The 25,506-nt window shown below is 42.9% G+C and overlaps 10 protein-coding genes across 10 annotated transcripts; 5 read left to right on the top strand and 5 right to left on the bottom strand.

Moving 5' to 3' along the window:
• Window positions 1-57: 57 nt before the first annotated feature.
• BYT42DRAFT_566874 (uncharacterized protein) lies at window positions 58-1,958 on the top strand. Its single transcript, XM_051568035.1, has 3 exons — window positions 58-352; window positions 451-612; window positions 715-1,958. The coding sequence occupies exons 1-3, from the start codon at window positions 133-135 to the stop codon at window positions 1,476-1,478; spliced, it is 1,146 nt and encodes a 381-aa protein (XP_051424822.1). The 5' UTR covers window positions 58-132; the 3' UTR covers window positions 1,479-1,958.
• A 1-nt stretch (window position 1,959) lies between these two features.
• On the bottom strand, window positions 1,960-3,900 carry BYT42DRAFT_494693 (Six-hairpin glycosidase-like protein; the record flags this gene model as incomplete). The annotated part of the gene is made up of 7 exons (XM_051564315.1): window positions 1,960-2,297; window positions 2,369-2,496; window positions 2,567-3,257; window positions 3,329-3,362; window positions 3,441-3,621; window positions 3,686-3,757; window positions 3,827-3,900. The coding sequence occupies 7 exons, from the start codon at window positions 3,898-3,900 to the stop codon at window positions 1,960-1,962; spliced, it is 1,518 nt and encodes a 505-aa protein (XP_051424821.1).
• Window positions 3,901-5,045: 1,145 nt separating this feature from the next.
• On the top strand, window positions 5,046-7,292 carry BYT42DRAFT_566869 (uncharacterized protein). Its single transcript, XM_051568034.1, has 8 exons — window positions 5,046-5,251; window positions 5,316-5,422; window positions 5,483-5,775; window positions 5,852-5,961; window positions 6,068-6,459; window positions 6,599-6,883; window positions 6,944-7,081; window positions 7,161-7,292. Exons 1-8 carry the CDS (start codon window positions 5,124-5,126, stop codon window positions 7,235-7,237), a joined length of 1,530 nt encoding a protein of 509 aa, XP_051424820.1. The 5' UTR covers window positions 5,046-5,123; the 3' UTR covers window positions 7,238-7,292.
• On the bottom strand, window positions 7,276-9,304 carry BYT42DRAFT_566866 (uncharacterized protein). Its single transcript, XM_051568033.1, has 6 exons — window positions 8,955-9,304; window positions 8,842-8,868; window positions 8,639-8,775; window positions 8,519-8,575; window positions 8,341-8,412; window positions 7,276-8,256 (listed from the first exon to the last, which is right to left on the bottom strand). The coding sequence occupies exons 1-6, from the start codon at window positions 9,167-9,169 to the stop codon at window positions 7,550-7,552; spliced, it is 1,215 nt and encodes a 404-aa protein (XP_051424819.1). The 5' UTR covers window positions 9,170-9,304; the 3' UTR covers window positions 7,276-7,549.
• Window positions 9,305-11,397: 2,093 nt separating this feature from the next.
• On the bottom strand, window positions 11,398-13,699 carry BYT42DRAFT_566863 (putative adenylate kinase). Its single transcript, XM_051568032.1, has 10 exons — window positions 13,504-13,699; window positions 13,375-13,429; window positions 13,182-13,304; window positions 12,811-13,119; window positions 12,560-12,719; window positions 12,419-12,494; window positions 12,205-12,356; window positions 11,973-12,106; window positions 11,753-11,899; window positions 11,398-11,669 (listed from the first exon to the last, which is right to left on the bottom strand). The coding sequence occupies exons 1-10, from the start codon at window positions 13,646-13,648 to the stop codon at window positions 11,597-11,599; spliced, it is 1,374 nt and encodes a 457-aa protein (XP_051424818.1). The 5' UTR covers window positions 13,649-13,699; the 3' UTR covers window positions 11,398-11,596.
• Window positions 13,700-13,948: 249 nt separating this feature from the next.
• BYT42DRAFT_308599 (uncharacterized protein) lies at window positions 13,949-14,967 on the top strand. Its single transcript, XM_051562955.1, has 4 exons — window positions 13,949-14,008; window positions 14,101-14,176; window positions 14,244-14,422; window positions 14,525-14,967. Coding segments are annotated over exons 2-4 (579 nt in total). The 5' UTR covers window positions 13,949-14,008; window positions 14,101-14,174; the 3' UTR covers window positions 14,923-14,967.
• Window positions 14,968-16,714: 1,747 nt separating this feature from the next.
• On the bottom strand, window positions 16,715-17,515 carry BYT42DRAFT_545407 (uncharacterized protein; the record flags this gene model as incomplete). Its single annotated transcript, XM_051565811.1, has 1 exon — window positions 16,715-17,515. The coding sequence occupies one exon, from the start codon at window positions 17,513-17,515 to the stop codon at window positions 16,715-16,717; it is 801 nt and encodes a 266-aa protein (XP_051424816.1).
• A 416-nt stretch (window positions 17,516-17,931) lies between these two features.
• Window positions 17,932-18,249, top strand: BYT42DRAFT_613304 (uncharacterized protein; the record flags this gene model as incomplete). Its single annotated transcript, XM_051571721.1, has 2 exons — window positions 17,932-18,113; window positions 18,198-18,249. The coding sequence occupies 2 exons, from the start codon at window positions 17,932-17,934 to the stop codon at window positions 18,247-18,249; spliced, it is 234 nt and encodes a 77-aa protein (XP_051424815.1).
• Window positions 18,250-18,916: 667 nt separating this feature from the next.
• BYT42DRAFT_613303 (uncharacterized protein) lies at window positions 18,917-20,629 on the bottom strand (the record flags this gene model as incomplete). Its single annotated transcript, XM_051571720.1, has 5 exons — window positions 18,917-19,488; window positions 19,556-19,663; window positions 19,736-19,928; window positions 20,006-20,054; window positions 20,136-20,629. The coding sequence occupies 5 exons, from the start codon at window positions 20,627-20,629 to the stop codon at window positions 18,917-18,919; spliced, it is 1,416 nt and encodes a 471-aa protein (XP_051424814.1).
• Window positions 20,630-23,678: 3,049 nt separating this feature from the next.
• BYT42DRAFT_566847 (pyrimidine 5'-nucleotidase) lies at window positions 23,679-25,111 on the top strand. Its single transcript, XM_051568031.1, has 9 exons — window positions 23,679-23,829; window positions 23,893-23,930; window positions 23,989-24,032; window positions 24,110-24,199; window positions 24,264-24,382; window positions 24,434-24,482; window positions 24,562-24,609; window positions 24,684-24,784; window positions 24,847-25,111. Exons 1-9 carry the CDS (start codon window positions 23,767-23,769, stop codon window positions 24,961-24,963), a joined length of 669 nt encoding a protein of 222 aa, XP_051424813.1. The 5' UTR covers window positions 23,679-23,766; the 3' UTR covers window positions 24,964-25,111.
• The last annotated feature ends 395 nt before the right edge of the window (window positions 25,112-25,506 follow it).

Genomic DNA, 25,506 nt, shown 5'->3' with positions numbered 1-25,506 from the left:
ATGAATTTGTCGTATATAAGCATCCCATCAAATCGGATTCACCTCCATCGTTTTCCTCTTGTTTTTCTTTTCCAGCTTGCCAAGGCCCACCTGTTTTTTATTTATCCAAACTTTTTTTTTCTTTCTTACACTATGCAGTACAACCCTTTGAATTATCAAGTTGCTCTTGATAATAAACAATATGTTCCATCGTCAGCCAATGATCAGCCACAAGATATGCCCAATTACTATGCCTACACCGCCGCTATGCCACCATGCCCGATCTCGGATGCTGACGACGACGAAACCGTGGAATCGGCCTCAAAGTTCAACGTGAAAAAATCGAAAAGAAAACAAGTGAAAAACGCATGCGGTAATTATCATACTTTTTTTTTTTTTTTTTGTGATACGCTCCCGTCGGTTATCTCGGCTTGATTGATGTCGTACTAAATCTTGGGTCATTACAATTAGTTAATTGCCAGAAAGCTTGCAAGAAATGCGATGAAGGAAGACCGTGTCAACGTTGCATCAAATTAGGCATTACAGCCACTTGTATCAATTCACCACGCAAGGAACGAAAGAAAGGTGTCAAGCGAGGCCCTTACAAGAAGCGTCAGCGACACCAACGCCAAGGTAAGACATGCGTTATCAATAACAGTCATTCGATAATTTTGCTTTTTTTCTTGTCCAAAGTCATTAAATATTAATCATCATATATACACTTTCTGTTCTTAGCATCTGGCTCGGATTCGCCTCAATCCATCGAATCGTTATCCATGCAGGATCATGCCACGGTGGCTGCGGAGAAGGAAATTCCACAGCAACATTGGTTGTTCGAGGAACAGGCTTCATATGCGCCCGTCGAGACCCATGGCTTGATGATGACACGAGACACGTTTGCATCACCATCGGTGGCTGATGAACTGAGTCCTCACTATGGTGATTACACTCATCCCTCGTCGGTGCTCATGATGACCCCACCGTCGCAATCACCGTTGTCATTCAGCGATCAGTCGGACGTGTATGCCTTTGGCGGTGTCTCGCCTACTTCATCCTCTCCGTCTTCCGTGTTCTTTCCTTCCACCATTCTTGATAACCCTACGATGCCTGTCATGGATACCATCCCATCCTCTGTGCCATTGCAAATGGGCTGGATGCCTTCCGAACCCGTTTTCTCGGCCAACCACAGCTACACGCGCATTCCTCCGGTCCCAACTTTCGAGTATTCTCAACCTATATGGACCGACGATTACGGCTTGCCCTACAAGCAAGAAATGATGCCCATGGACGAATCGGCCGCTTTTATCCCCGTGTTGTCTCAGCCCATTTATCGTCAACCGTCTCCGCAACCGATCTCGGCGCATTTTGTCAAGCAACAACAGCAACCGGCATTGATGTCCACGAAAGAATATCCTTACCAATTCAGCAAGCAACCAGTGTCATCGGATTTGCTATCTCACATTGATGCCTGGCAATCTGCTGCTCTTTATCACATCTAAGCATTTCACTTTTCAACCACCCTTTCGACCCCACTCTTACAACAAAAAAGGAGGAACATCATCACAAAGCACACATTTTTTTTTTTTTACGCACACTGACACACACACACATTTTCATGACAAATCCACCCTTGTTTTCCCCACATTTTTCATTCAAATCATTCTTACTCTTCCCCTAACTTGTCCTCTTTATTTGCATTATTTTATGAACCATTGCGTCTATCTATTGATTATTTATCCTTCTTCTCCACCATGCTAGTCATCTCATCTTATGCCTCTTTTGTTATTTTTTTCTCTTGTACATACGCGTGACGTACAGTTCCCTCCCCTCCATAGATCTAGATATGTAAATCCCCATTTATCTGTATAATGCGTGTCATGGTATTCTCATTTCATACAAAATTTCCCAATTCATTAAAGAAAAAACTGATCAATTGTCTTTCATTTCTATCCTAATTGTAACAATCTATATTAAATTATTCTACTTGGTGTAATGCCTATTTCTCTTTAGGCAATATCTTGTTAAAAGAGCGATAGAGCTGACGATGAATAGAGCCAGGATGACAATAACGGCAATAAGCCAGCCTTTGAGCCCTTGCGATGGCTGATAATTGGGGTTGGAGGACCCGTCCGGTCTTTCCACATAAGGTCTCGGTTCTGTAATGGAAACAAAAGGTGGATCCCCAGCACCGGTGCTCAACTGATAAGCAATTAGACCTTGGAAAGGCGCGTTGTAATCGATCGCCACTTCTGTCTGTTTATAATCGCTGCGAATATCGTAAAAGAGATCGTTCTGGTCTGGACCTCCCACCATCGCCCCTTAACAAGAAATAGACACGTCAATAAAGAAAAAACTCATTTAAGCGATTTGCCGATTCCGTGTCACGTACCATATAAGGTATGTTTCATCTCAGGCGGCTCAGTGTCGATACGTCTTAGGTCAGTGCCACCGGAAGCACCGGCATGATGGGGGTTTCTAGGAGAGTTGGGATGAATGCCCACAACGTAAGGGGTCAACCTAGATTACAAAGTTTCAGCTGTTAGCCGAGGAAAAACCGACATTTTATGTACAGCAACTTTATGCTTACATTCGGTTGGCGCCTAGAACGTAGTTGATTTGCGAAATGGCAAAATCCGTATAAATCTTGCTTCGCAAATCATCAATCTTGCTGTGTAAAAGCGCCAACAGCGCCATATTTTGCGCAGGGATCAAGGAGTTGCTCACACTTTGCCTGTCACACCACAACAGACCTCCGTCCGTGTAACTGCACGGTTGCAAGTGACGGTCAATAATGTTGTCCAGGTAGCGTCTCGCAGCATCGCGATACTTGGTCGTCGTATTATCGATGGTGGCTCCCAATACGTACAATGAGCCGGCGTGATTGCTCCAATCCATCACCACATTGGGGACTCGGGAGACATTGAACACATCAAAATAGTGAGAGGCTCGGTCACGATAGGTAGTGTTTCCCGTGGCGCGGTAGAGCCACAGTGTACCGTAAATAAGCTGGTTGTCGTAGGTATTGCTGCTATAAAATTCGCTCGTTGCGGGAGCACCCTTGCTGGCAATTTGCCATGGGCTAGCCGACAGTGCAAAATTGTATACACTGATGGCCTTTTCGAGGAGTGTATTAGCATAGGCAGTATCGTTGAATCGGGTTCGAAATAGAAAAGAGGAAGCAGCTAAAGCGGCGGCAGTAAGGCCGGCGGCATCCGTTCCCGGGGCTGTAGCATTGACCATGTACGATGGTCGTGATCGTGGAATACCGGTGTCAGGACCTGGGAAGCAACCACACAATTCAATATACACTTTTTCTTATCTTTGATCAAGGATTCCATTTCATTTATACCCCAATAATTGTTATCGATGTTACCAGCACCGACCTACATATAAAACAAACAAATTTAAAGAACGTAATAAGGGTCATGTCAAGCAACTTTTGCAAGTGAGATCCATCGTACCTGAAGGTACAAGACGTCCGGTTTTGGGTGGGCTTTCATTAACCAATCGGTTCCCCATCGAACCATGTCATAAAGGTGAGAGGTTTGGTTGGCCTTTTGGTATCCATCAAACCATTCAGAAGCACTCCACGCAATGAGAGAAATTGTATGGGCAAGAGGAACGGTGAACTTCATATAATTTCTTTCCTCACAGAGTGCCATCGGTTAGTTCGTGGATACGTAATGCGGCGCTTCAAATAGTTTACCCTGCGTCATAGTAACCTCCCACTAGATCCACATTGTTATCTTCACCGTCATGAATCGATGAGTTACTGCGCCTGAATTGTTGCAGACATATTAGAAATGTGCAATGTCTTGTACCACCTCAGACCAAGCATTTTACATACCATGGTACTCGGTTGGTTTTAGGTAGATATCCGCTTCGCTGAGCTTCATAAAACCACAGAGAATGATTAAGCATAGACGCGTAATGTGGATTGGCCGAGTTGCTGCTCTGTGCCGTTGACAGTGAAATCCCGCAAAGGATGGTAATCGTTACGAGGAACGAAATTTTCATATCAAATTAAAGAATGGTGGCAAAGAAAAAAAGGGGGAAAATGGAAAACGAGAGGCCAATGGAGCCATCGTATTTAAGCAAGTACTATTTATGATGATTGGGAACACACAAGTAAGCCAAAAATAAAGCTTAGTCTTCCAGGATTTCGAATTTGCCATGCAGAGCCAAAATATTGGAAATATGGAAATATCGTAAATATCAATTTTGACTGTGTTTATAATAGCAGACATGGTGTTGCATGATAACCACCATTCGATGCGCTACACAAATGGACGATCGCAATGTTGCTGAGGCAACAGACAAGACTTATTTCCACTGGATTGCTTCGAGATTCTTACAGCCATGGTTTTGACCTTTCAAGCGGGGGTTGAAAACCCGACAGCGGTGGAAAGCTGGGTCTTCTTTCAGCCAGCTTTTTTATTTTTTTTGTCACAACACCAAGGCGGCCGCAAAATAAACTTGCAACATTTTTGGCAACATCATTATACTACATATTCATTGTTTTATTTATCAATGCGACTGCCCGGTATTATCTATCAGCTACATGTGTTATTTACGAGTCCATGGGATGGTTACGAGAGAAAGGAGCCATAGTCAAGGTAACAAGTTTTTCTTGTATTTGGGCATACATTAAGAAAAAGTTATGCCTTGCTGTTGGAAGCCTGCGCATGCACTATGGGCATAGTGTGGGGTGGGGGGGCGGTATAAAAAAAATGCTTAGCAACAAAAAAAAATTCCAAGCCATGGTGTCACAAACACTGTTGAATTCAGGGGACATGGCCTAATGTAACAGTGAATGCAGATCGTTTTCTGGTCATATTTAAATGCGTCGCAATTTCTTGATCGATGCGTATCTCGCGGTATCGGCTCATCTTATGATAATGATCCATCACGTCAAACAATAAGTCTCCGTAAGCACCTTCTCAAAGTGAGACCCCAGAAATCTTTTTTTCTCATTGGATGGAATTCGGAGGAAAAAAAATTGTGGGCTTGTTGGTTTCATGCAAAGACAGACATCCGTGCGTGACGGTGTCCCGACAATGGGAAGAATTTCTCTTTTCAATCTCTTACAAAAAAAGTAAAGCATCATTCCACACCTTTATTCTATTACTTGAAAAAAACAAGAGATGCCGTCCATTTACATCGGAGCCGTCGATCAAGGTACAGCTTCTACACGCTTTTTGATCTTTGACGGCAGCGGGCGGCTCGTCACGTCACACCAATTGGAATTTGAACAAATATATCCTCGCCCAGGGTAAGCTTGAGGACTGCATGAAAACGAAATAGTTGACTAACCACTGCCAAACAATCCGTCACAGATGGGTAGAGCACGATCCTTATGATTTGCTGGATTCCGTCATTCGGTGTGCCGATGAAGCGATGCGAAAATTTGGCATGATGGGCCACAAGTCGCATCACATGAAAGGTGAGAGCATTGGACCAACCGAGCCGCTTGTGGCATTTTCACTGACCAACTTAATGTTAGCACTTGGTATCACGAACCAACGAGAAACGACTATTGTTTGGGATCGAAAAACAGGCGAACCACTGTATAATGCTATTGTATGGAGCGACACAAGAACCAACAAACTGGTGCAACATTTCCTGCAGAAGCAGAAAGAGATGAATATTAATGTATCCGAGATCTGCGGTTTGCCGATACACAACTATTTCTCGGCGGTCAAGCTGCGATGGATGATCGACAATGTGAAAAGAGTCCGAACCGCCGTGGAGAAGAAGCAGGCCATGTTCGGCACTGTTGACAGTTGGCTCATTTGGGTAAAGCTTCTTCCCCATTTGGAACTCAGCGAGTGACCTCAATTAACCTTTATTTATTTATCTACTTATGATGCAGAATCTCACCGGAGGCATTCAAGGAGGTTTACATGTTACAGATATCACCAATGCCAGTCGTACCATGTTTATGAACTTGAAAGAACGTCGATGGGACAAGAACCTTCTCGAGTAAGTTGCACGTCTCAATTTGATAAGATAAGACGATAAAGTTGTGAAACAAACAGCTCAATTTTTTTTTTTTTTTGCGATCTGATCATTCGTTCTCGAAACATAGTTTTTTCGGTATTCCTGAGCATGTGCTTCCAACCATTGTATCATCCTCCGAAAACTATGGAAACGTTCAGTGGGGCCCTTTAGAGGATCTTCCAATCACAGGATGCGTTGGCGATCAACAAGCGGCCCTCATCGGTCAGCGCTGTTTCAACAAAGGTGAAGCGAAAATCACTTACGGTACCGGTGCGTTTTTATTGTTCAATATGGGCCCTGAACCCGTGTTTTCGAAAAATGGATTGATCTCTACTGTGGCATACCAATTTGGTACTGATGGACCTATTGCTTATGCACTGGAGGGGTCCATCAGTGTCGCCGGAGGCGCTGTCAAATGGCTTCGAGATAACATTGGTATCATTGAAAGAGCCGCCGACATTGACGTGTTGGCTTCAAAAGGTAATCTACCATGGCTTGTTGTTCGCGTCGTGATAAAAGGGGCAAGGCAGAAAATGTGGACATGAACAAGTGTCTGTGCAACATGGGAACAAGGAAATGATCTTTAACTCTAATTTTGATGACTGCATGATTTCAATAGTGAAGGACACGGGAGGTGTGATGTTTGTGCCAGCATTTTCCGGATTGTTTGCCCCGTATTGGCGTGATGACGCTCGCGGTACCCTGGTGGGCCTCACGCAGTATACCAATAAGAACCATATCGCTCGAGCGACGCTGGAAGCGGTGTGCCTTTCCACACGAGCGATACTGGACGCAATGAAACACGACGGTAATGTCCCTATCAAGGTGTTGAAAGCGGACGGTGGTATGTCCAATTCAGATTTATGTATGCAAATACAAGCCAACGTCCTGGGCCTTCCTGTAGGCAAGTAATTGCAATCACAAATGGATTAAGAAATCTCTCTAACCCATCCATCATACACAGTTCGACCTAATATGCGCGATACCACAGCGCTTGGTGCCGCTATTGCGGCAGGGATTGGATTCGGTATATGGAAAGATTTTGATGAAATAGGAGAAATTGCTGGTGAGAAAATGTTTCAGCCAAAAATGCATGACCGAGGTAAATTTTTCTTGTCTCTTTTTGAATCCATGTCATTGTAATGTATTTTCTCACCGTGCAATGGAAAAATGAACAATAGAAAGGGAAGTTCTATTTCATCAGTGGGATCACGCAGTCCGCAGAAGTTTTGGTTGGACAAACATCTATCATGGTTAGATCATAATAAACGTACGCATGTCTAATAAACACTGTAATTTGTTGACAAGATTAGCTCCAATTTTTATTGGATAAAAAAAAAAAGACACATTCTAAGTTGGGGGAGTGATCAGAAGAAAAAAGGCGCACAAAAGTAGTATTAGTTGGTACAGCAAATTATAAAAGAAAAGCAGCATTTGTAGAACGATAGAGAAAAACACATATCAGAGTGAAAGGGAATCACATCGAAAATCCTGACATACAGTAAGTAGAAATTTGAGAAGAAAAGAAACAAGAAATGGTATGCTGAAGCAAGAGGGGATTTTGGCACGATTACTGGCGCAAGTGAAGTGAGTCTGTGTATGTCCATGCACCGTTATCCAACAATGGCTTGCCATTCATGGATTTTGTCAATTCGATAGTTCGCCTTGCGTAATCGCTGTTGGGTTCGGCATCCTTGACGAACTTGAAAAGAACGGGTTCCCACGTTTCCTTCTTCTGCTCTCTTTCTTTTCGAAGACCACGTTGCCATTCCTCGACCTTGGATTTTTCGGCATTGGCCACCGTGTAATTCTTGACCTTCAACGCATCAAGCGTAGGGCCCCAGAGTTTGTGCGATTCGATATCCTGTTGTTCTTCCAAAGGACGTGTGACACGTTTCGCCATGGGCTCCGCTTCGGCGTCGAACAGTAGTTCCTTTTTGCTTTCATCAGGTCGATTGTAGTACGACTTGTGACTCCAACGGCCGGACAATGCATAAACATCCTTGCCGTTCATAGAAATGGAGCCCTTGATGTGATTATGTTCACCTCCAAACCATGGCTTGGGCACAAATTCGATATTGGCTTGAGCACCACTGGTACAAGCAATCGTGCATTGTCCACCCAATTCAATGTAGCAAGCACCCATCAAGACACCACGAATCAATAAGTCGGGATAATCAATAAGGTATTGCTCGTCCCATTGCTTGACGTAGAGCACGGCTCGTCCCACTTGTTCGATTTTAATGGAAGTACCTTTGAATTTGGACTTTTGGCCAGCTGATGATAACAAGTCAATGAATGATCAAAAATTAGTTTTTCGATAAATCATACGGCCAAACACCCTTCCCACCACCAACTTACAGTGACCATTCAACGAAATGCCGGCTTTCTCATTCTCTAAATAAAAGGCAGAAATCGGAGGATGGTGGCAGACTGAATGGAGGGAAAAAAAAAAAATTTAAACTCGTAATTAAAAAAAAACAGGTCTATGACGACACCGGCGTTTCATTTTTTTTTCCCTTTCGCATGGTGCACGTACCTTGTTCGCAAATACACTTCACATCGCCCAACTGACAATGAAATTGTTCACCCAAGACTGCGAAAAATAGACAATTAACATACGATTACGCCATCAATTGACGGTTAAAACAACACTTACTTGGATTCAATGGCTTCTTCTCAGTGGCCCCGTTGGTGCAGCGTGATGCATAGCTTCCCCACAATGTGGACATAAACCAACGTGTGACAGCCAGTATTCTTTCTTGAGGATCAGATGATTCGCTGATAGCAGCAAAGCTAAACCGCGTCAAACCGGTTAAGCAACGCCGTTCACATGGCCTCTTAACATGACGAGAAACTTACCATTCAGGATGATCACCCCAATAAGTACTAATGAAGAGAGAATAACCACACACATGATAAGCAACAAAAATAAAAGGTTGTAGATGAACCACCGTCAAAACATTAATGTTTACCCATATTCAAGGAGTGAAAGACCGTTCAAGAAGAACGCAGGACAGGTCAACGATGAAAGATCGCCAGTGAAGCTAATGACGGTCTTTAAGAATTCTTTAAACTGACCACCGGTGCCGGGTTCAGCATTCTTCAAAGAGAGTTTATCGACATCACTAGCGGTAGGTGTCTCCTCGGATTCGACGTTATTGTTTTTGCTTCCAAAAAATCGACCCATTATGAATGCTCAATGCAGCAAGAAGACAAAGAAAAAAGAGCAAAAAAAAGGAAGCGCGAAGAAGGTGTTAAGAACAAGAAGATAAAAGAGCGGGAAAAGAAACAGAAGGAAAAACAATCACCGTGTCCGGCGGAGTTCCCAAATCACCGCACAAATTCAACGATTGACATCACATATTGACCGAAATTTCGTCGGACAATAAAAGAAAGCAACCACCCTCGAAAACCCCAATTAATCAATAGGTGATGGGTTTTTTTTTTCATCACATGAAGCTGGATCACGGACAAAAAGCTTGCCATCCGGTGAGACAATGATGATGGTTCCAGTGACGGGTCCCTTGTGTGTCAATATCTCTGCACGTGGATTTGGCAGCAGCGTGCTTATTCTTTGTGTCTTTTGTGTTCATGTTGTGGCCAGGAGCAAGTGTTCAGTGTAGTCCCAAGAATAGCAACTCGTGGATAAACAGGTGGTCGCATGTTTAACCAGCTGCCATGTAATTCTGTAATTCCAGGACAACACAGCTTGTTTAGTATGAGCAGCATTTCTCAACAGACGGTGGGGGTGACCGTTTGTGATATCAGCATACATTTTATTCAGCCAATGAAGACCTTCTTTACGAAAAAGGGAATTGGAGCGGATCGCCTATTCCAGAAAAGGTTACTGAAGCGAAAAAGCAATGACAGCGAATAAGAAAATAAGGAAAGAAAGGGTTACAATCGGTTTACATACTCGCGTTTTCAGTTTCATTTTTAGAAGGCTGTCATGCTCTTATTTGATGATGGAAGCGCCACCTCGCACGCATTTCGTTAAAAGTAAGAATTGTTCTCAGGATGATTTATCATGCTTGACGTTCTGTTGGAGAAATTGTGGACAACAATAAATGCTCGTACTTATTATTTATGGATGTGCCCGCTTTATTCTCGGTAGAAAGGGGAGGAACAAGAACCATTGTCTGTGCTCCACCTTTGACAGGGTGGAAGACTGGGTAAGCACTGTATACAGATTATCTAGCGAAGGGGTTTGGAGACAAAGTAAGAGGAAAGGGATGCTATGGTTAATGTGGATGAGAAAGAGGTTGTTGACCAGAGTTTTGGCACTGTCTCTCGTACAAGGATGTACGGATATCTCCAAGTGGAAGATATGAAAAATTTAATAACATCTTAAGCAATCTCCATAGAGAGGATAAATGAGGCCAATGATAAAAAGGTGCAAATCATGGATGCTTTTGCTTTCAACGCCAATTTTCTTGCCTTTGTCAAGCAAAACGAATGCATTGCAGTCATGTCTTCGTTCACAGATAAGGGGTATCTGATTTTCACTCTTCATGTAATCAAAGAAGCAATTTACGTATTTTATATTGGATCTCTTTTTTATCTCATAGAAGGCTAAGGGATCATTTTATGTCATGAAAAAGTAAGAACCGCATTCATGACTACATAATGTAAATGTATACATTATCTTTTTTAGATGGACATGATCATGAGCAATTACCAAAGAAAATTAGCAAGTGCGTAGTAAACAATGATGTTATTTAATTGGACCAAATAACAGTATCTGCCAATGCAGTAAATTCTAGAATTCCACTTTCATTATCAGGCATCATTTACGATTCTTTTTGGATACTAAAGAAAACTTCGCCTACTCCCTCCTCTCTATAGAAACTCCTCTGTGTAACTATGTACAACTGCATTAAGCCAGGTTCTCCAAAGGCGATTTCGTTCCATAGATACATCCCGTAATCACAAAAGCTGTCTCGGAAACGATAGGCCCCACGGTTCCTCATATAAATGTAATTATGTATATGATATGACCCTCATATAATGGACAGTGACTATCTGTTGCAACGTGAGAGTTCAATAGCCGCCGTCAATGCACAAATGGTCATTGGCTGCACAGCACAGGTGGATCATCAATCTTGCATTGTTTGTTATGCAGGAGTGGTTGCAACACACAATGGAAAGTTCTCGACTAATGAAGTGTAACCTTAATTGTAAATTCAAAGAGTACAGGGCAGTCAATGCTAATAAGAGTCAAAAAATAAATCCAAGGATTTTTTGGGTAACAATAACACCTTCACAAGACAGAGTGCATATTGAACGTGGCGTGAATTTCATCAGTCTGTTTATTACGGAAATTGGTTAATTTTACATTGTTTATCGAACATCGTTTATTCTAGTTTGCAGAAAGGTGCAGTTATGATCAGCAGTTGTCCACTTGGAATAGAATGCTGCCCGTCAGTTACGTTGTCATGGTCAGTATATCCTACTAGCAAGATTTTCTGATGAGGAAATGCATATATATTAAAGGTACATATTGACATGAAGAGAGGGTGGTTGAAATTAATTCTAACATACTCTATCGGAAATGAACGGTTATGGGGAAAAGGAAAGAGTTACATAAAAATGAGGGGAAGGCGCTTCCTCTTATCTAATCAAACTTCTGTTCCAATGCACGGATATAGTGTTTGGGAAAATTAACATTCATCACGTGGACGTGGTGCCTAGATAGATAGTCGGAAGCTTGGTCAGTTTTTCCCTAGCATCCACCCCGAGCTATAACAGGTTCATATCTGATCCCACTTACTTTTTAAGATTGATTTTGCCCGTCTTGATATTGACAGAAGTAGGGATATACTGGATATGACTGTCAAATGAAACGTGATAACCTCGTTCCGATAATACATCCATAATGATATTAACAAAATGACTGTCATTCAGCTGTGGATCCTCACTGTTCCCAAGAGGAAAAAAAGAGGCATTAGCGGGAATCATCTCGAGGTTTTGCAATGCAATATCAAACGTACGTGCGAATCATAACATGGCCACTGAAAGAATGACGAGTCACCTGAGGTATGACATGCTGATCGATATACCGGATAGCCCGTTTTAACACATTAGGTTCTATATCTTGATAGTTTTCGAGACGGCCGATGAGGTCCTGTGATCAAGCCCATTTTCAACTGATAAGATATCCGATCCATTTTGATTGGTGAAACTGAATCTCAAAAAAGGCAACTGTTCGGTGCCCAAAAGTACCTGTCTCGCATGAATTCCGATTTCCGTAGCAAGGGGTATATGGGCGATGGCATCGTAAGTATCAGAATCCAGCTCCAGTGACGATTGGTATTCAAATTCTTTGAGTATAATTTGCATCACTTCTTTAATGGAACCGGAAGCATTGATCAAACCTAGATACCGCCAGAAAAAATTAGGCCCATATTGAGTAAAAGGACACCGCTCGGAGACTTACGGAAAGGAAAAATCTTTGACAGCTTGAGCAACGAATCGTAGTATTCCCTGAATAAGTTGTATCGTTCACGGATAACCTTGGATACCATTACCAGCCGTTTAGCCTTCCATGTGATTTGTTTCTTGTCGTCACTTTCCCTACCATTTCATCACTGTCCGTCACGCGCTCTTCCAGCAACTGTCCCTGGCCCGTCTTTCGAACTTGAATATTATGTTGACGGACCTTCCTTCCTCGGTCCAACTGTCTTTGCACCGACACTTCTTCATCCACGTACAGTACGCAAATACGGAACACAGGTCGTCTATCAGCAAAACAGAAAAACAGAAAAAAAAATCACATCAGTCACCGTTCAAAAAACCCAAAAAGGACGACGTCACAAGCCAATAACCTACGGGAACTGATCACGACGATCCGTGTGATAAAACTCACGTCGTAACTCGGTCATTTTTTCATGTAAAAACTTTAAAGCTTCCACTTGTACGTTGGTGCGAGGAAATCCGTCCACCAACACGCCCACGGACGGATCACAATTTAGCATGGCATGGAGTATGACCTCAATGACGAATCGATCAGACACCATCTGGCCTCGATTGATGAGATCACGGTATTCCGGTTTTTGCAGCAGTTGCGAAACGGAAATCGGTCGATTGGTGATGCCACGTGCACGCATAATAGATGGCGTGTGGGTGCCCTTACCTGAGCTGATATCGTCAAACTGTTAACAGCGACCTTGCTCAAAGTGTCTGCCTGTCATCGTACCTACCCAGGCGCTCCCATCAAAAAGAAAAACTCTCTTGGTAAACGGATATTTTCCCTGCCGTAATATGATTCGATATTCCTCCACGCCTCGTTAAACACCAATTTGGCGTCTCGAATTTCAGAGGCTCTGACATCATTATAATCATCCACGATCAATACCCTTTCTCATTTGGCGCGAGCTACCATCATCATTTTACCTTTGTTCTTCTCCATCCCCTTGCGCAGGACTAGGTTGAGGAGCCGTAGCGATGTCTGAAAACAACGTCGCCCAACCCTCAAGTCAGTTGGTCATCTTGGAAGAAAAAAAAAATTAGCATTTCACTTACGATTTTGTCTCGAAGTGATAGAAATTGGATGTAAAGCCGTACTGTAGGGGCAGTTAGCGTGTAGGCCAGGGCGACGGTATCTAGCGTATTGGGCAATTTGCCGCGAATTAGGGAATAGACAGCGAACCGTTCTGATAAGTGACATTACAAAGACGGAAAAATACAATAATAAAGAAGTGCAAGAACAAGAAAGAAATCACTGCATGTAGCTTGGCGCTTTTTTACAATGCGATACTCATTTTGTAGGTAGTACAAGATTCTTTTCCTATTGCGTCGAGAATATAGAACCATCGTTCCAACGGCTATCCTCGAGAGCGGAGAAAGAAAACCAGCAAATCGGGAGCAGCAATATTCAGACCTTTCCCCCACGTTGGCCGACATTCGGCAAATCATTAAAATGTACCACACCACCCACATCATGATCGCTGTATTAAGAACAATACTTCTTTTTCAAGCATTTATCTTTCTTGCAAGGCTTTGTGCTTGTTAGCTTGGTTTGAATGACGTATGTCGCTTTCCCCTTATACTTATGGATAACTTATCTCGGTTGATATTTCATATCCAATCCGAGAAACACTGAAACTGAACCTGTGGTAGGTATAAAGCCTGCCAAATCCAGCCTCTCTGGTGGATTCCGCCGTGATACAGTGTTCATTTACAGAGATCAAACAATGGGAAGCTTGCTTTCAAGCTGCCGGAACAGCTAGTGCTTAGAAATCTGTGTACTAAGGATTCAATAGGCGGCAAGAATGGATTCTATCATTGGCCAAACAAAACGTAAGCCAAAAAGCCGCCTACAATGACCATGTGAACTTTTACTTTTGTGCCGTTGTGTTTTTTTCAGCTCATACAAAGCCGTGGAAAGCGAGGCGTACGACTATACCGAAGCCTCGTCGAAAATATCCAATTCCTGCTAGTGGTAGGGATGAGGTTGAAAAAGGAGTTGAGCTTGTTCGAGAACAATCTTTATGATAAGGTTGTTCTCAGCTATAGAGCGGCTTAAGAGATATGGATTTTTTAGTTTCTGGCATAATGAAGCAGCCCATTGTGTTGGGATTCCGGGTGTGTGTGTGTGTGCATGCATGGAGAAGCGGTCCAATACCAACTCCGCCAAAATGGCAAACAGTCGCGTCCATTGAGAAAATCAACCTACCACATTTTTCTTTCTTCCATTCTGCACTTTTTAATAGGTGGATTGACGGAGACATTGTCCAGCAAATTACCACTGGCGGCTTTGAGTCAGCGGAAATGGAGTATGACACACCGACATGGGCTGGCAGTGGCTGCAAAAGAAACGTGACCGTATTTCAGGGTGGTGTCAACCTCACGAATGTGTGTCTCGGTGCAGTGAAATGCACCAACGAAAAGTGCCGCAAAACTGTCCGACCAGCCTCATCGATGGCGCGCATTGAGCAGTAGTTGCCGCGGAGTGCATCTTCTGAGAAATGGAGCTGATTCACATTTCGGCCATGTGAAGGTGCTTCAAGTTTACTGATTACGGTGGCAAACTTAGGCCACAAAGGCCATCACACTTCTACGGTGCGTTTGAACCTTTACATTTTCCTGCGAAGACACTGGTGAATTTTCGAAAGACCGGTTTTGGAGGACGAAAACGGACTTCACAAGAGCTTTTGATCGGCAGCAGCGCAGTTCGTCCCGAATACCCAGCGCGTCCTGTGCGAGGTATCGACGAAAATCTGCATCACCTCGGCAATTTGAGCGTCGGAGGCGTACTGCGTTCATGAAAAATGGAAAACTCGGTTGCAAACACAGAAATGAATTGATCTACGACGTATTGAAGCGTCTTACAGAAGACTTCCCCGGATTGCTCCAGTCGGTGGATATGATACCGGGACTCGAACAACGAGGTGCTACCTCCAATTTGTTCCCGTAACAAACTTTCTGATTTCAGGGGAACGAAGCATCGTCGCGGTGGCCAATTTTAACGATCCTGTTACCATTAATTGTACGAAATCGCAATGAACATATTCGGCGACAGTGACCGACACGATCGGGGCAAATGAAAGCCAATTGTTGGCTCTTCAGACGCTTTGCGCGTCAATGAACTCACAGTTCGGCAAAGTTGTCAATACGTTTGCCACGGACCCTCATCGTGCTGTGCAGCATGCAAAAGGTGGACATGCTTATTGTGCATCATTAGAACGCAAATACGAAGATATTTGTAATGACGGAAGGTAAACGTTGTAGAGAATATCTTTTATAATGTAAGCTGATCAGTGTATTTCTCTGGTAGCATCACTCCCATGGAGGATCCGGGAGAACTTGAACTCACAGACATTGATCGTGTGCAAGAAAACCACGTTGATGAAAGGTGCTAGAGAGCGGAATTGGCAGATTGTCTGTATAGCAATTTAGGGAAAAAAGCCCTGGATGGATGAACTGGTCGCATGCTACGAATTCGGACAGCAGCAAGGGTGTTTCAAGGAATTCGTTCAATCATCATAGTCTTAAATCACAGTATAACAAAGCGCAAAAGCGTAGTGCCAGTCAAGCGAACATCATTTATCCAATAAACCCTCCGGCAGCCAATGTCGTTGCTGAATCAAGCATAATAAACCATCTTCATACAGTCCTTGCTTTTAACGAATGTGTGTGAGGCATCGCTTCCTTTAAAAAGGGCATGACAGCCTTGTAAAAATGAAACTGAGAATGTGGCTATGTAAACCAACTGTGTGATTTTTTTTCTTATTCCATAAAATCGACGGTCCATGTATTGATACAGCTGGTGAACCGTCTAAGGAACTTGGTAATATGCTTGTTTCGCCACAGTAAAAAGACATACATGGAGCGCGGTGCAACACCAACGCCGATGGCGTTCAAAACGACAAACGATCACTGGTCTGCTGCCAATGGCAAATTTGGAAAAAACATGTAAAGAGAATATGACAGTGCCATTAGGCGAGTCCACACAGAACTCCACCCACACGCTCGCTATCTGAAGGTAACATTTAGTACTAGTATTTCTAGCAAAAAGTCATCCCCTATGTTGCAAAAAGGGCGCTGGATAATACCTGTAACAGCGCTCGTGAATCGTTTAATCATTTTGGTGACGAGATGACAAAGATACTGTTTATTAAAAACAGAGTTGGCTGCGGTGCATGGGGGCAGAGAAGATATAATCCTATGAAGGAGAGGTCACGAAAAAACAACTCTTGTGTACAGAAAAAAATGCAATAGGTTTTTAAAAAAACTAGATGATGATTTGAAAAGCGCGTCGAATGATCATGATGATGCCGTCGAGGGTGCAATCGAAAATGGCTTCTACGGTGAAGCTCGCGTCGTTTTCGCGATCCACGACCCATTCGAACCGTAACCGGACGACCATGCCCATTTGTTTGGCGAGATCAATTTGGGTTTTCATGGCAACAATATCGCTCTCCTGCATGTAATGGTAGAGAGTTTTGCCGTACATTTCTTGCATATCCAAGCCAAACGATCTTTCGGCTTGATCAGATACCCATACAATCTGGAGATTGTCTGTAAATCGATTCAACAAGAGAAAGAAGCGCGGTTCCTTCCTTGCCGTCACTTTGGCCATGACCATCGGATTCTGAGAATCCCATGAATGCTCTTCTTCAGCGCGACGGTACTTTCGCACTTGGACGAGTTGCGCGCATCCATCAGGTTGCACCATGATCAGTTCATCCGTGGAATTGGCTCGTACTTTGTGTTTGAGACTCGTCTCATCGCGTAAAAAGTTGGCGGTAACAAGGAGATCGTAGCAATAGTGAACGATGCTTTCGACCTGAACGTAGGATCCGTTTTTATGCAAAAATCGGTAGGTGATCAAGGATGTGAGACTTTCGGTGGCGATGTTACGAAGATGAAGTTGCTGCAGTGCGCCGGCTTCATCGGTGTGCAAGAATGTGGATGAAGTCTGACCGACTAATTCCTCGGGAGTCCATCCCAACATCTCGGTGACGCTTTCGGAAAAGTAAAGGAACACTGGGTCGACGGCATTGTTGTAAATGGCGACGCAACTCAATTCCATCCTGAGGAATCAAAGTTGGGGTTTCTTTCAACCTGGGAGCGGATGTTCAAATATCATGCGGCTGGTCTTCATGCAATCCTATCCTGAGCTGGTCGTTCATCCCCGAATAACCAAAAAAAAACGACAAGGCTCCACACTCCATAGTAAAACGGACCCGATCGTTAGGATTCCGTCCCTAGGTCACATGAGCCGTCGTGGAGATTTCTGACAAAAAGCCACAAGCAAAACAGCGGTTTCTTGTTTCCTTCAAGACGAAACATTGAGCTGCGCACTATGATGATGTCATAATTACTCCAGTTGCACACTTTTTCGATGGAAGAAAAGGGTGCCGTCTTCTTTTTTTTTGCAGATTCAAATCTTTTGATTTTTTTCTTCTATTGTAACACTTTCCTGTTCAAGTCTTTTGTCTTTATACAATGGTCGGTCCTCTCGATAAGAACATGCTTTCCTACAGTGGAGGCATTATTGGCCTGATTGTGCTTATCCTTGACCTCATCGTCATCTTTGAAGTACTCAACTCTCGACGCTCCATGTCGGGCAAGTTGGGTTGGTCATTGTTGGTCTTCTTCTTCCCCATTGTGGGTCTGATTCTCTACTTGTAAGTGTATATTCCAGGAAGGGTAGCATGCATGAAATAGATGGATAGTGCTTTTTCTCACAGTCGTTCTTTGAAATCCTTTAGCCTGTTCAGCAACCGTGCAGAATACGGTGCTCGCTACGAGTCGATTGCCTAAAAGTCACTCTAAATCCATTCGTTACTGGTCTCAAGTCTTTTTCCATTACCTCTCCACAACTCACCCCATTATGCAAAAACCGAAAAAAAAACTTCCCGCGTTTCTAATCATTTGTTCACAGTCGATCTCGACAGGAAGCCTGTATACTAGTTGCTTTGCAGTCCATGATAATGATCTTTGTACCGATAATGGTGCACGCGTTATTCTGTACTTGTTATTAAATTGTGTATCCATTTGATCATTGTCTTTTTCCTTGTTTATTTTTTGTTTGCTTATCCATTTGGTGCAACACGATGGAACAGGTTCAGTACTCGCTATTTTAATTTGCCAAGTCATCTGGAAAAAGACCAAAGAAAGAAAAGAAAAAAAAAAAGACATATCTACAAGTGTGGTTGGGAATCTTCTCTCACATTCGTGTATCAAAGCGAATGAAAAAGAAAAATTTACGGTGCAATTTTTTTTTCTTTTTCAGTTATCGATTGTCATGCGGTATTTTTAGGATGCATAGGTTCCTTTGCACTAAAGGAACTGTATATGTTTATACAAAAAGACTTGGTATATACATGACGTGGAAACGGGGGGGAAGTTTTGGCATGGGAAGGAAAAAAAAAGAGTGATGAAAAAGGTAAAAAGTAGTAATAATGATCTAAGTACGGTAAACGGTGCTTCATGTGGAGTCATTTTCTGTCGTATCGGAACCGAACGCTGGATGATCTTGTGATGATGATGAAGACGATTCACGGGGTTTGAATGCATCAGAGGAGGACTTATGACTGGGGATTGGCGGAAGGGAAGAAGGGAATTGAGGTTGGCCGAAGGAACGGAACGATTTCAGTTCCCGGTTTTTCGCTGACACATAAGCGTCCAAAGAGGGAAGTTCGTGCGAAGAATGATCGTCGTGCATACTCAATTGATGCATAGGCACTGCGCTTGGGAATGGGTCATCTTTGTTGAAATGCGACCAAAACGTACTATTGCGCTGCGTTCCTTCTTGGTCGGCGGCACCACCTCGAGGTTGCATTCTTCGCGCGGATAGTGGGGGTGACAAACCGTGGTCTTTCGAATGCGTGCTCGGAACACTCGACACGGACACAGTTTGCGAAAATCGGGCACGTCCTTCATCGTAGCTTTCGATTTCACTGAATTTGTCGAGATAATCTTTGCGCCACGACTTTAATCGGTCTTTGAGAAGCGTAGCAATGGCAGGATCGCTGAAAAAGACACAAGCGATAAACAATCCTAGAAAATCATGATTCAATAAATCAGTCATTCGAAGATAAAACAGTTTTTTTTTCGTATATTTTACCTTCTAGATTGGAGAAAATCACGTCAATCATGGCCAAGGCATAGGGGGACCGATCAGAACTGATCAAAAGTTGCATAACAAATCCGAAAATATTGACAATAAAAGGAACTAATGGTAAAAAGACATCGGTTAGTCAAACATGATTGGTGTTCAAGTAGGGTAAATGTGTGAAGGACTTACCTAGAGGATAAAGAATGCAGCGTAAAACAACTTTACCAAATATACTCGGTTGTGCAGGCGCATCGCGAGTTTGATCGTCGGTTGCTTGATTTCCGCGGAATGACGGAAACTCTTTGATAAGTTTGTACATGGCAATGACGGAACATACCACCGCTATGACAATGATGCCAAAAACGAAGCCATAAAACCACATCTGTATAATATATAATACTATATCAGTATGGTTCTGAGCATATAGGCTCCAAAATGGCTTGAAAGCGAATCATTTACCCAAAAGAAATCACTGAAACCGTCGATCAGATAGTAATGAGTGTAGTACCTAAATCGTGTGAAAAAAAGCGATTAATCGAGACATTCCGCTATAATTATACTATATGTTTGTCATAAAAGAATACGTTACCAGCAAACATATTCGTTACCGTTGGACGAGCCGATGCGGGATTCCAGATAAATGGGGACGACGATGGTGACAAAGGAATATAGCAAGATGCCGGGATAGTAGAACAATTCCAAAAGGTCGGAGCGTTTGACATTAATAACGAAAATAAGGACCAGATTAAGGCCGACGACAGCCAATAAAGCTGCGCTTGTGATTTTTAAAAACAGGACAATGACAGCGCCGGCGTGACAGTAGACTGTGTCACCCACGGAGAGTACATTGGCTATATCGAACATGCCTTTTAGCACATTCATTACACTCGCTAGAAAGACACACCGTAGCGAGACCCGATTGGCCGGTTGTCGGTGGTAAAACCACAGGTACCCGTAACCGAGAATGGCGAGCCCGGCGCCAATGAGGGAAATGACCGACGCCACAATGGAGGCCGACATTAATGCTATGAAGGATTGATGATTGAACAGGAATTTACTTCCCTCACGTGGGGCTTCATTCATGGTATAGGACTAAAAGGGGGGAGGGAGGAAGAGGAAGAGGACGAGGAGGAAGAGGCTAAAGTGGATTTAAAGGTTAAATAGTAGGAAAAGAGCCAAAAGGGTCAAGGGCCGTTTAAACAAACGCTCAAAGGAAAAAAGTTACTTTAGTCTTGCTGGGTAGACCATAGTATTTATACCAGGTCCTTAGCCATAAAAGGCAAATCTGACTAGCTTATTTTTTTTTTTCAGTTCTTTTGGTGGGATCGCGATTCGTGTTACAGTCAAAGGAATATAGCTCTTGACCCAATTGCGCCACGGTGGAGTTTCCTTTTTAGTAGGGCAACGTGATCAATTGCCCGATGAAGCAACGCGAGGGAAAAAATGGGTAATTTCTTTTTCAATCATCCTTGCCTTCTTTCATCTTTTTGGTTCCACCTTTGTTTTGCCATGTGTGCTTTTTAGGTTTGGCAAAAACGAACCCCTTAGATTTCTATGATGATCCTTGTGCTTCGAATCAATTATAGATGTACTTTCTGCGCTCCCAATCAAGCTCATCTAAGCTGCCGATTACAGATATACATATTTTTGCATCCGCTTCCATCGCCTGTTTTCAATCACTAAAGAAAATAAAAAGAATATTAAAGCAAAAAGGGTGCAATGGCAAGTAGCATGCGCAGGTGAGTAGAAGAGACAAAGACAAGGTGGTTTTGACCGAATCATTTGCAGTGGGGTTGACCCAAAAAAAAAGGATTGTAGTGGAGCTATAAACAAACCGGAGGATAGAATGAAAGTAGTGAGTACGATTTTGACCTTGTGACAAACTTGATAAACCATGTTATTGGCATTTATAGCTTCAGTCACACAAGACGGCCGAGATGATGACCTTTAGATAGAGACAAAAGAGACACGGTTCGTATCCCATACTTGTCTACCTATCGAGCTTTGAAGGCTGGTTCTTTTCTTTATTTTTTCTCAAATCGATGAATTGGTATGATGAAAAAGGCTCTCCTTTGCTGGAATGGCAAAACATCCGTAGAAAGTCAGGAAAATCGGCTGCCCAAATGGCTCCCTGATGCGGTGAACGGACATTCTTTTATCCCATTTGTCTTCTAACAACATTCTCAGTTCTGGTCAAGGTCCGCCGCCCATCAGCAGGAATAAATTGAACTAACCGGTGGACGTGACTAAAAAGGTCAACTATTCCCGAAGACAGCATGTTTTCACACTGTCGATGCACGTCTAAATGGCATGCATATTCAACGTAAAGACGCGTCATCCACTACATTCACCAAACGAACGATGGTTACACGATGAGGGGGTTCAGCCTATATCGGGTTTGAACCGACAGCCTGTGCCATTGTATCCTTTTTTTTTTTTTTTTTTCACCAAAGTCGAAACTGATAGTCTGTCAATAAAGTTCAGACTCCATTTGGGATTTGGGATTGGGAGCGGGGTTCCTGGTCGCGCCGCCAACGGTACGTGAAATCGCACTGGCCTGACAGACCCATTCGTATCACCCACCCGTGTGATCCAGTATCCATATTCCATTTTCCATTTGCGCGGGAATAATAAGGCCTTTTTAGAAATTCTCGGCCGCATAGAAAAAAAAAAAAAAGAGACCATTCAAGTCTTAACAATCAAGAAGATAGAAAAAAAGTGCCGACCCAATTTACACTCAAATTGGTTTTGTCCTCCTCCACTATCTCTCGCTGTCAAACTCACTAGCTGTACATCCCTCCTGCCCTTTAAAGAGACAATGCATGCATGGATAAACGATCGATAAGGAAGGCTGGTTATTTCTATTTTCCTGTTTTCCCTTGTCATTTTTCATAATTCTTATAACTTTTTTGGCAAAAACTGTAATCTTAATGATTCAGATCCATCTGTCATCTGTACTATTTCTGATCCACCAAGTGTCATCAATGATACATGTGGTGGGTTCATACCATTAAAACAAAAAAACAAAAAAAACAAAAAAAGCTGCAAAGCGAGAAGAACTTCCATAAACAGGCAAACAATGAAGATAAAAAATAAAAATTCAACTCAGTGTCAACAACTCCTGAACGAAGTTGTTCGTTTCTCATTCTAGTTGAGTTTATTTTTATTTTCAGAATCTAAATCACCAATTATGATCAGGCATAGGCGGAGTATGAAGATGAAAGTGTGCAATGGCGCATCAGTGGAAGCCAAATAGAATCTCCGCTATGACTTTCTCATGATCCGGATCATGAAAAAAAAAAAGGCGAAGCTGTGGATGATAACATTCAACATGCATTTTTTTTTTTTTTTGCCGACATAAAAAGACGTCTTAGTCTAAGCCCATCGTGTTCTTGAAAAGGCAGGCATTTAGTTTTCAGTATTATGCATTGTTGCATGCACATATTTCTCAGTCACGTCCTTCGTCCTGACATTATTCAGCAAAGGTTGAAATATTAATTAAAAAACTGGTTTCGATTTTTAATATCGTAACGGCAAATGTAATATACTTAAAGAAACCCATGATATCGTGAACTGTGGATATCCCTTTTATGATAATGATCGGCACTATACCTGTTTCGACTCATGTGTCGCTTTCACGGCTGAATACAGTAAAAACAATCCACAGCTGCAGAACAGCACGTTGTGTGAATTTTTTCATGGTTTTGCCGATTCGTATGCTGGTTATTATTTCCCCCAATCGAACCACAGTCCTTCATTCACAAACCATGTCTGTCTGTGTGGGTGTTGTATGCGGAGTTGGATATGCCTCGGTTACGTTGAGCTCTCCTGCATGCTGGGAAGAAAACGTCCATCCAATTTTGCTGTACGCGATGAGACGATGCATGTCATCTATTGACTCATGATAGAAGAAAAAGCCGCCCTTCGCCATAGGAATGAGCCATATGAAACAGAGTCATTCTTCTGACACGTCATGAATCTCATCATTTGCGGGGAAACGGGCCATTTGTGTCACCCTGCCATAGTCATGGATTCAGTCACCGTTCATTTTTTATCTGTGCGGAGCTGACTAATGTAACGGCCGCAGCAAGTTTCCAATATTTACCGTCCGTATAAAACAGTATGTGTCTGTCGCTGCACAATATTGACACAAAAACAAGGCTAATTCAACGCTAATAGTGAATCGTTTCAACTTGATCCGTCCCTACTTGCAAAGAAATATGACAACAGCAACATCGAACCAGGCACCCGTGTTTTTCTTTGATTGTGACAATTGTCTCTATGTAAGGAACGGAATAGGGTCATGGTGTCATATCCAACCTACTCATGAGGAATCACCTATTTAGCACAAGAATCTCGGTATTCTCACCATGATGAGAGAAAGGTAAGACATGATTAGCCGCACGAGTGTGATCTACGTGCTCAACCGTCGTCCATATTAGAATTGTCAAGTACATCAAAGATCTCGGTATCCCTGAGGAGGATGGTAAGAACTCAAGCTGGGACGCGCTAGGGCACCGTGAACAAATAAGTACGGATTCATTCAATGAGGTTATTGAATAGCCATTGTTTTACGTAATCGCTACCACTTGGATTACGGTCTTGCTCTTCGAGGTTTACTGAAACATCACCAGGTGGATCCCATTGACTATGGTACAGTAAACGACTTTGTGAGTCATAAGAAGGGGGAAATATGCTAATATCTTTTGGTCCTCAGACGAGAAAGTGGATCAAAGCTTGCCTTTGGAAAGCGTGATGAAACCTGATCCGGCCCTTAAGGATATGCTGAGCAAATTAAAGATGAAGAAGTGGGTGTTTACCAATGCCTATCAACCTGTAAGTAGTGTAGTGATTGATCAACAGTTGGCATACTCATTGTTCTATTAGCATGCTACTCGTGTGCTCAATATCTTGGGCATTGCCGATGAATTTGATGGTAAGTGAGGGAGATCTCCCACCTGTTATCACTCATTGGGGGGTCCGCAACTAATCGACGCCTTACCGTACATTTCAAGGCATGACCTTTTGCGACTACCGTATTCCCAACTTTGATTGCAAACCCGGTAAGCCATAGGATCAAGTAGGGTGGATTCATGTACAAAATCAGCTCATTTAATTTGTTGCCTGTCGTGATTAGAGGTTTCCTTTTACCATAAAGCAATGGCCCATGCAGGTATCAGCGACCCCACTCTGTGCTACCTGGTAGACGATTCCGCTGCCAACATTGACGCCGCCAAGGTAAAGACACAAGAACAATGTATGGGACGTGTTTGTAAGTATCTCATATGGATGTGGTTTAGCAACTTGGATGGAAAACGGTGCACTTGGCCGATGACGCATCACAGTCCCATCATGGAGACTATCAAATTGAGGATATCCACGAGTTACCCAATGTATTACCAGAGTTGTGGAAGTGATTTCAATGATAGAGACGAATTGTAAATTGGCAGTATATTTGGTTTTTCTTGGTAGAATGCAATAACATGTTGAAAAATGCAATGAGTCTTCCTTTTCTTTTTTTTTTTCGTCATACAACTGTTTTTTTTTAATCTACCAAGAACCAGGACATCCGATTTTTCTGACGAGATGGAACGAATAGCTTCTTTTGTCCACTTGTGTTGCGTAGGACGCTTCTTTCTTTTTTCCAACCTTTCTTTGCACCTCAACGTAACATGGTACTAAACGTTTTTGATCGTGTCCACCCGTAAAATGGGACACGCTGTTGCTTTGTGATACGGTCAGCTTTTTATTTTTTTTTATTTTTTTTGACGCCGGGTCGCGGAAGGGTGATCACAACAGGGGATCGTCTGAAGTGTGATTTAATTTCTCAAGAAACTAAATTGATTCATGTGACGCCGGTAGCACGCCGACAGAAATATGATTTCATCGATGGCATATACGAACGTGGAAGGAGCTAAAAAAGGACACGTACAATCTAACCAAACGTAATGGCTACAGAA

This window comes from Radiomyces spectabilis, assembly GCF_025331425.1.
Source record: "Radiomyces spectabilis strain NRRL 2753 chromosome Unknown BYT42scaffold_5, whole genome shotgun sequence".
Lineage (NCBI taxonomy): Eukaryota > Fungi > Mucoromycota > Mucoromycetes > Mucorales > Radiomycetaceae > Radiomyces > Radiomyces spectabilis.
Note: the sequence above shows the minus strand (reverse complement) of the source record. Positions and strands in the feature narration are given on the sequence as shown.

Coding starts and splice junctions, on each gene's coding strand:
- BYT42DRAFT_566874 (XM_051568035.1), top strand. CDS start 133: ATGCAGTACAACCCTTTGAATTATCAAGTTGCTCTTGATAATAAACAA. Junction 353..450: donor ACAAGTGAAAAACGCATGCG/GTAATTATCATA, acceptor CATTACAATTAG/TTAATTGCCAGAAAGCTTGC. Junction 613..714: donor TCAGCGACACCAACGCCAAG/GTAAGACATGCG, acceptor TTCTGTTCTTAG/CATCTGGCTCGGATTCGCCT.
- BYT42DRAFT_566869 (XM_051568034.1), top strand. CDS start 5,124: ATGCCGTCCATTTACATCGGAGCCGTCGATCAAGGTACAGCTTCTACA. Junction 5,962..6,067: donor TGGGACAAGAACCTTCTCGA/GTAAGTTGCACG, acceptor CTCGAAACATAG/TTTTTTCGGTATTCCTGAGC. Junction 6,460..6,598: donor TGACGTGTTGGCTTCAAAAG/GTAATCTACCAT, acceptor TGATTTCAATAG/TGAAGGACACGGGAGGTGTG.
- BYT42DRAFT_566866 (XM_051568033.1), bottom strand. CDS start 9,169: ATGGGTCGATTTTTTGGAAGCAAAAACAATAACGTCGAATCCGAGGAG. Junction 8,776..8,841: donor TGGGGTGATCATCCTGAATG/GTAAGTTTCTCG, acceptor GACGCGGTTTAG/CTTTGCTGCTATCAGCGAAT. Junction 8,257..8,340: donor CATTTCGTTGAATGGTCACT/GTAAGTTGGTGG, acceptor TGTTATCATCAG/CTGGCCAAAAGTCCAAATTC.
- BYT42DRAFT_566863 (XM_051568032.1), bottom strand. CDS start 13,648: ATGTCACTTATCAGAACGGTTCGCTGTCTATTCCCTAATTCGCGGCAA. Junction 13,305..13,374: donor GGGGATGGAGAAGAACAAAG/GTAAAATGATGA, acceptor TAATGATGTCAG/AGCCTCTGAAATTCGAGACG. Junction 12,107..12,204: donor TCGGAATTCATGCGAGACAG/GTACTTTTGGGC, acceptor GCTTGATCACAG/GACCTCATCGGCCGTCTCGA.
- BYT42DRAFT_308599 (XM_051562955.1), top strand. Junction 14,423..14,524: donor ATATCCAATTCCTGCTAGTG/GTAGGGATGAGG, acceptor TGGATTTTTTAG/TTTCTGGCATAATGAAGCAG.
- BYT42DRAFT_566847 (XM_051568031.1), top strand. CDS start 23,767: ATGACAACAGCAACATCGAACCAGGCACCCGTGTTTTTCTTTGATTGT. Junction 24,200..24,263: donor GGTGGATCCCATTGACTATG/GTACAGTAAACG, acceptor TTTGGTCCTCAG/ACGAGAAAGTGGATCAAAGC. Junction 24,483..24,561: donor CATTGCCGATGAATTTGATG/GTAAGTGAGGGA, acceptor GTACATTTCAAG/GCATGACCTTTTGCGACTAC.